Source organism: Linepithema humile, chromosome 6 (genome assembly GCF_040581485.1).
Source record: "Linepithema humile isolate Giens D197 chromosome 6, Lhum_UNIL_v1.0, whole genome shotgun sequence".
NCBI lineage: Eukaryota > Metazoa > Arthropoda > Insecta > Hymenoptera > Formicidae > Linepithema > Linepithema humile.
In genome coordinates, this window is record NC_090133.1 from 29,065,079 (window position 1) to 29,072,532 (window position 7,454).

The following is a 7,454-nucleotide window of genomic DNA, read 5'->3' on the forward strand; positions in this document are numbered from 1 at the left end:
CGACAGTGGCGCCGCGTTCACCGCTGGCCATTAGCGACACTAGCAATAGAATCACTAGCGAACGTGCGTTTCGATAGGTCGTCGGTATTTATAATCGATTCATAGTCTGCTATCATCTACGCATTTTTTTATTCATTAAAAAGACATATTTCATAGACTTGTTTTTCTCTAACAAAGCAATCTTTCTATTTAATAAAGTCTCGTACAATCAGAACAAAAGAAAAAGTTTCACTATCTTTTACCGCCGACTGTACATCTGATCTAATGTGAATTTTCTGTAAAACAGTGTTGAACATAACCTTAATAGCGAAAATTGGAGTACTGTGTATTGAAGAAGCGATCGAGAAAAGAGTGAAACAATCGAGTATATGTAAGCATGGAACTTGCCAAAAATGAGGACAGCGAGGCAAATGTCACGCCGAACGATAATATCGAACAGGAAGTTGAAGATGGACCGTCGACTGGACTTATTACTCGCCTTATTCCTGGATATGAAACATTTGATGCTTTCCTTCAGGTGTGCTTGCTCGCTAACGTGATACGTTCGCCAGAAAATTATCATTTACACGAATATCTAGCAAATAAAAGCATAAAAAATACATTTATACAATATAAATAACAATATGCAAAATATTCATTTTTTACAGGTTTCAATAAAATTTGATAAAAGTATATATTTTATTACGAAACAGAGATTTATTAATTAAATAAGCCATTTGACTCTTTAAGAATGTTAATTTTGAGAAATTGTGTCTCATATTTCCATAAGTTTATTCTATAAATTTTTTTTTGTAAAGTTCTGCACATGTTAAAATTATTTTTTAATCTATATAAAATTATATTATTTAAATCTTTTCTAACCTCTAATCCAAGACAATCTTAAATCTAATTTCTAGATTATATTAAAAATTACAGGTAGTAGATTAGAGTTAGAAGAAAAGAATAGTCAAGAATAATCAATTACACAATTCTAGATATATTCAGCTAAAATTTTAGCTTTCTGAATTTTGTTTTATATACAAAAATCATTGTATCATTTAACAACATTTTGTTTTATCAAATAACATTTTCATTGAAATGCCAAATAATTTAATAGATTTCCTAATCATATTGTGACATTAATAATTTATCTATTATCTATTTTCTTATCATTTCTTTCATTGAGTCAAACAACCATTTTAATTAATAGATATCTTTAGATTACGCGTTAAAATACACTTATCAAGTTTTATTAAAATCAATAAACAAGTATACATTATTCTACGTAATTCTATGTTAAACTATGTATGTGTATTTTTTAAAATGCACTGTATTTCAGGAAGCATATGATACAATGAGGTCCGGTATCAAAGCAGCTAATAATCTGCCTGCTGGAAACAATTTTAACTACTATACTTGTTTTACAAGTTTTAACGATGCCATAAATAAAGACAAAAGAAGAATATTGTCTACAATGCAGGCTGTAATAAAATTAGCAGGAGGATCTGGCACAATCGGAGGTCGAGATATCGATGAAAAGTTTGATCTTTTAGAAGAAGCGAATGATCAGCTACTTGATCAAGCTGTAAGCAGTGCATAATTATATATCAAATCCAAATTTTTTACGAGTTTAATTTCTAAATAAATTTCTTATGTCATAGAATATATTAATGGACGAAGAAAGCGGTATTATGCGAAATCCCAAAGTTGAATTAGTCGTGTCGCAAATGCCGAGATCGGCATTGAATGGAAGTTGGAACGTAAGGCGTGATAAAATTGACAGCTCGGATAAATCTGACAAAATACGATTGCTGGCTGGCAAGAATGTACAGAGACCACAGTTAATGTTCAGGGATAAAATAGACAACAGTTCTAAACCGTGGATACCTCGAATTAAGGATAAGCCAAACTCGCTGAAACCACTGGCTCTTTATGTCGAAGAGAACGAGCAGGGCGAGATCTTCAACCATCCTTACGAGTTTGAGCTAAACAAATTTGAAGTGCCGGAGTGTCAATTGAAGAAGAGCATCCCGGTCACATACAAGTCATTGGAGGACACCACACTTAAATATATCGATAAACCAGCCCATCTTCAGGTTCTACTAGAGGATCTGAAAAATTATAAAGAAATCGCCATAGATTTGGAACATCACTCGTACAGGACGTTTCAAGGTATAACTTGCTTGATGCAAATATCGACGGGAGATACCGATTATTTGATCGACACTTTAACCCTGCGATCGGAATTGCATCAGCTTAACGAGATCTTCACGAAACCATCAATCCTGAAGGTCTTTCATGGCGCCGATTCGGACATTTTGTGGCTGCAAAAAGATTTGTCGCTGTACGTAGTAAACATGTTCGACACTCATCAAGCCGCGAAACGACTCAACCATCCCTATCTCAGTCTGGCTTATCTATTAAAAAAGTACTGCGACTTGGATCCTAATAAACACTTTCAATTAGCCGATTGGCGTATAAGGCCTTTACCAGCAGAACTGATAAAATACGCGAGGGAAGACACGCATTATCTGCTTCATGTGAAGGACATGTTGAAGAACGAATTGATTGACGCGGCTAACGGCAAGAGCAACGTCCTGAAGGCCGTGTACGATCAAAGCACCGACATCTGCAAGCAGACGTACGTGAAACCAGTCTGGACGGAGGAGAGTTGCATGAACTTGTACAGAAAGAGCCAGAAGACGTTCAACAACAAGCAGATGTACGCGCTTCTGGAGTTGCACAAGTGGCGTGACGATACCGCGCGAGTAGAAGACGACAGCATCGGTTACGTGTTGCCGAATCACATGTTGCTCAACATAACCGAGACACTGCCGCGTGAGATGCAGGGCATTCTGGCATGCTGCAATCCCATCCCGCCGTTAGTGCGACAGAACTTGCTGAAGATACACAAGATAGTGTTGAAGGCCAGAGAGCAACCGCTCGTAAAATTTGTTGTCGAACAGGATGTTCGGCAGAGACCGACGCAACAAAATCGCGAGGTGAATTCCGGAGTGTTGCTGTACACGCCGCACGATATACCGAGCGACATGGAAGCGAGAGCGGACTTGCCTTGCCTTCTAGATAAGAAAGACTCGGTGCAATCGTTAAAAGTGAAGGAACACCAGAAGCACATTGTGACGGTATTCGACACACCAGTTGCGTCAGAGGTAATAATACTAATATATCTTTTACTAATACACTTTTGGGAATGTATTTAGAAAACGTTTTAAAAATCAAATAAAAACCACCTTGTGTCTGTAAACAATTTTTGTAAAAATGTTGAATAAGAAATTGCATTTTAGGATGAAGAAACAAAGGACAGCAACGATAAGAAGAAAGCTATATTTATAAGTCCATTTATGAGATATAAATGTGTGATACCGATGATAGCCGATTATGAAGCAAAAGAGCGAGAGAAACAGCAAAAAGAGGAAGAAAACTGTTCGACTGCCAAAGTGGAACTCGTAGATGAGACGGAAATAAACGAGAGCAAAAATCGAGTTCTTGAACATTTCAAGGAAGTGTCACAAACTACGAATAACGAAGTTGTGACATCAGCAAAGAAGAAGAAGAAAAAGAAACCTAAACATCTAATCTTAGGTCAAATGCATGGCAGAAAAAGAAAAAGAGAATCTAATATCAGAAATAAGAGTCAAGAGGAAAGCTATGATAGCAACTTTTCTACTCCGTCGTCATCTTTGGATGCTACAATTACACATATATCTAAACAGATGAGACCAGAAGTAGAAATAATCGAAGAACGAAACGTGCAGCAGAGCTTTGCTCCAGTTCAGGATAGCAACAACTCTGCAGTACTTAAACCGATGAGGTGAATCGCTCGATTAAACGAAATAATACTGCATGTAATATATTCAATTTAATAACAATGTCCTTTTTAATTTGGCGACAGAAATAAGAAAAAGAAAGAGAGGAAAGCAAACGAGAAGCTACTGAAGGCACAAGGTATGTTACCATCGAAACAATTCGATTACAAGTCGGTGGACTTCAGCAGCTTCCAAGGTGGCAGTATGCAGCAAGGCGCGCGTCAACCATTCAGTAACGCGTTTCAGTTTCAAGTAAGTAATAATTTTATCTCTTATTGTGTGAATATGATGTGTAAAGTAAGTGTAATTCTATATGAACATTTCTGTTATGACAGCAAAAGAGGAAGGAGCGCCATAGAAACCGGAAGAAACAGAAACTTAATATATAAGTTATGCATCCTAGTGTTTAGTTAGGCTAAAATTGAATATTGATTTTTACCTTACGAGTTTCAAGCGAAATTTTGCTACGTTAACGCTGACAAAAAACTGAGCACATTGAAAAACACTGTTCTTGTCTATAAATGCCTATGAAGTTACCCATTTCCTTCCTTAATACAGATTGTATATCTGTATAAATACATCTGTAAATATAATTGTTACGCGTTTATATGAGTTCTATATAAAAATAAATTTTTTGAAAATTTATGATTGTATCCACCTACTCATATCTATATTAAAAATATTGTGCATAATATCTATGTTTCTTGGATGGTCTACTGCACAATTTTAAGACATATGTATCGTTTCTCGTCCAGTGCAAATTGTCAGAGATCGTTTATATTATTTTATATCGAAGATCGAAAAGTCTCAACAATTTCTGAAATTTATATTAGCAATTGAACACAATTTTTGCGATTTTAGTATAAAAAACAAAAATACTGACTTTGCACAGATGGGGCATTCTTATTAACGTTACTCATTGCAAAAGAATTAAAAAACACAATAATTAGTTTGATGTGTTTGGAATATTTTCACGGACTCTCGATGTGATATCTTCGTAATAAATGCATATTTATTGTTTTTTTTTTACTTAGTGAGTAAGCTTATCAGCTTCTCACATCATTGTTTTTGTATTATCCCCTCTACGACGAAAGAGGAAAATACCAATATTTTTCTAACATTCCTAAGCGCTTAATCGCGAGCGGTCACAGTTTATCTACTAACAGAGGACATGCACTTTATCTGTAACTTACTTTTTTCTGTCGTATAAATACAGTGTTAAAAGCCAACGTGCGTTAGTCTGAAGAAAAGATGGCCAAGTTTCTCATATTCGCCATTCTGATTCAAATCTTCAACGGAAAATATTCTTACCTGCTAAATCTGCCGATACCGACTATAAATGAGACTCTGCAATCTACGCTGAACAAAACTGCATCCGTTGCGGAAACTCTGCCCGTACCGACTATAAATGAGACTCTGCAATCTACACTGAATAAAACTGCATCCGTTGCGGAAGCTCTGCCGTTCTTTAACGAAACTTCTCTGGCGAATTTCACGTATACGATTAACAGTTTCAGCGATGGGTTGCAGAATACGTCATCCCTGTCCTATCAGGTGGATTGTTTAGGCCTGGGAGAAACGGTTGCGAAGACTCTGAAATTCTTCTTCCAGGACAAGGCTAATGGCTCTAATGCACTGGACGTGCAATTTTTCTTGTCCTCGCGAAATCAATCGCGACGTGTGCAGGTGGTGCTTGGCGAGCAGTTCGGTTTAGAGTGGACGGATTTTAAGATGGAACGCAGGACGGTAGTCATAGTACATGGTTTCTTATCGCATGGCCAGGAGACGTGGATTAGAAATATGGAGCAGGCGTTTCTCGATTGGGTAAGTCTTGGCTTTTATCATCTCATTCCTCCGGGCAGTTGTTAATTCTTTCTGAAATTTGGTATAGGATGATGTTAATGTGGTGGTAGTAGATTGGAGTGACGGTAGTAATACATGGAATTATTTTAAAGCAGCGGTCAATACCGAGATAGTAGGATACCAAATCTCAAAGTACGTACGATATGACAGTGTAATGCGCAAGTTCGAAAGACGTCTGAAAAATGTTCCAAAAACGCATGAATAATATCTTGATAATTAAAATTATCTTCGTAATACTTAAAAATCTCTAGATGCGTCTTCGCGTGATATATCTTGCAGACGTTTTTCGCGAGGGATTGCATTATATTGATTAGCAGTCTATTCACTTTCTAATATGAACTCTTTCGCAAAGATTGATAGAACACTTAACGAACGCCACAATCGATAAGGAGCCGGATACGAGTAAATGGGGCCCGTTACATCTGATAGGGCACAGTCTTGGCGCTCACATTTGCGGATTCGCTGCGAAGAATTTGAAAAAGATGCATAACAGCTGGACCGTGCAGAGAATCACCGGATTGGATCCGGCGCAGCCGTGCTTTCGCAATATCGATAGTTCTTTTCATCTGGATAAAGATGATGCGCCATTCGTTGACGTGATACATACAAACGGCAAATTTCTCATGCATCTGGGCCTCGGCTTGCCTAACGCTATTGGTAGTTCATTCGATGAAGCGAAATATATACGGGTTTTGATCTGTTGCGCTTTTCGTTTCTCAGCTCAAATTCGTGATTCTTGAGAAAAGCTGCTTACATTTAGTTTCTTCAATCGGCGTCTCTTACAGGTAACGCTGACTTTTATCCAAACGGCGGTAAAGTGCAACCTGGCTGCGTGGACACGGAATCATCGATTTTTTCATTCCTTGAGATTTTGCACATTCCGAAAACCGGTTAGTAATGCTAAAATTAACTCATCTAAGTAATAGAAGTATACTTAATTATTGCACTTCTAGTAATAAACGAAGCTATATGTAGCCACGGGCGTTCTTACGTCTACTTCACGGAATCTTTGGTGTCCGCCGTTGCGAAAAACTGCAGCTTCTGGGCGCACCATTCGAATGTGACGTATAAAGACTTTTTGCGCGTGATCTCGGAACCATGCGACAGGAATATTTGTACGGAGATGGGTATCAGAGCGGAAACGTATGATGATCGTGGGACCTTCTTCGTGACTACTTCCAACAGCGCTCCGTTTTGCGGTAAATATTACTCATGCTGAAAAATAACGCTGTTTCGTGATACTATTGCAGCATCGCTTTTTACAGACCACAACTCTAACATCGTAGCAGAGATAAAAGAGCAATTGAATCAAGATTATCAATACGAGATAAAGGATTTATCGGACAATCATTCATAGACTTGTTATATCTGCAAATAAATGTATTATCAATATTATCGCACGATAAATTTAAATAATTACTTACATTTAAATATTTACAATTCTCAATGCAAAGTACTAATATATATTATATACATTTTCTTATAGTTGTTTGCACGCGCGTTTTATCCCTTTGCATGAACACGACACAGTTGTTTCGATGTTTCCCAGCACTGATTATATTCGTGCATGATGTGCACATGATCAAATGTTCTATAAATTAAAAAAAGAAGAGAAAAAAAACATGATAACCTGGGTTTCAATAAAATGATATGCGATATGCATACAACAGAAAATGGAATTTGCTCGAATTCTAAAAAATAAAATGGTGTATAGATAAAATATGACTTTTCTTCCATGATAGAAGATAAGTATGGCATAATAAAAAAAGACTACTATCAGCATAA

The 7,454-nt window shown here is 36.9% G+C and overlaps 2 protein-coding genes across 2 annotated transcripts; both read left to right on the top strand.

The window, feature by feature from the left end:
• The first annotated feature begins 112 nt into the window (after nt 1-112).
• On the top strand, nt 113-4,451 carry Rrp6 (exosome component Rrp6). Its single transcript, XM_067357713.1, has 6 exons — nt 113-517; nt 1,319-1,564; nt 1,641-3,149; nt 3,285-3,811; nt 3,893-4,058; nt 4,142-4,451. The coding sequence occupies exons 1-6, from the start codon at nt 377-379 to the stop codon at nt 4,193-4,195; spliced, it is 2,643 nt and encodes an 880-aa protein (XP_067213814.1). The 5' UTR covers nt 113-376; the 3' UTR covers nt 4,196-4,451.
• A 358-nt stretch (nt 4,452-4,809) lies between these two features.
• Nucleotides 4,810-7,454, top strand: LOC105671238 (exosome component Rrp6). Its single transcript, XM_012365213.2, has 7 exons — nt 4,810-5,630; nt 5,698-5,801; nt 6,022-6,326; nt 6,455-6,559; nt 6,623-6,868; nt 6,935-7,049; nt 7,156-7,454. The coding sequence occupies exons 1-6, from the start codon at nt 5,058-5,060 to the stop codon at nt 7,024-7,026; spliced, it is 1,425 nt and encodes a 474-aa protein (XP_012220636.2). The 5' UTR covers nt 4,810-5,057; the 3' UTR covers nt 7,027-7,049; nt 7,156-7,454.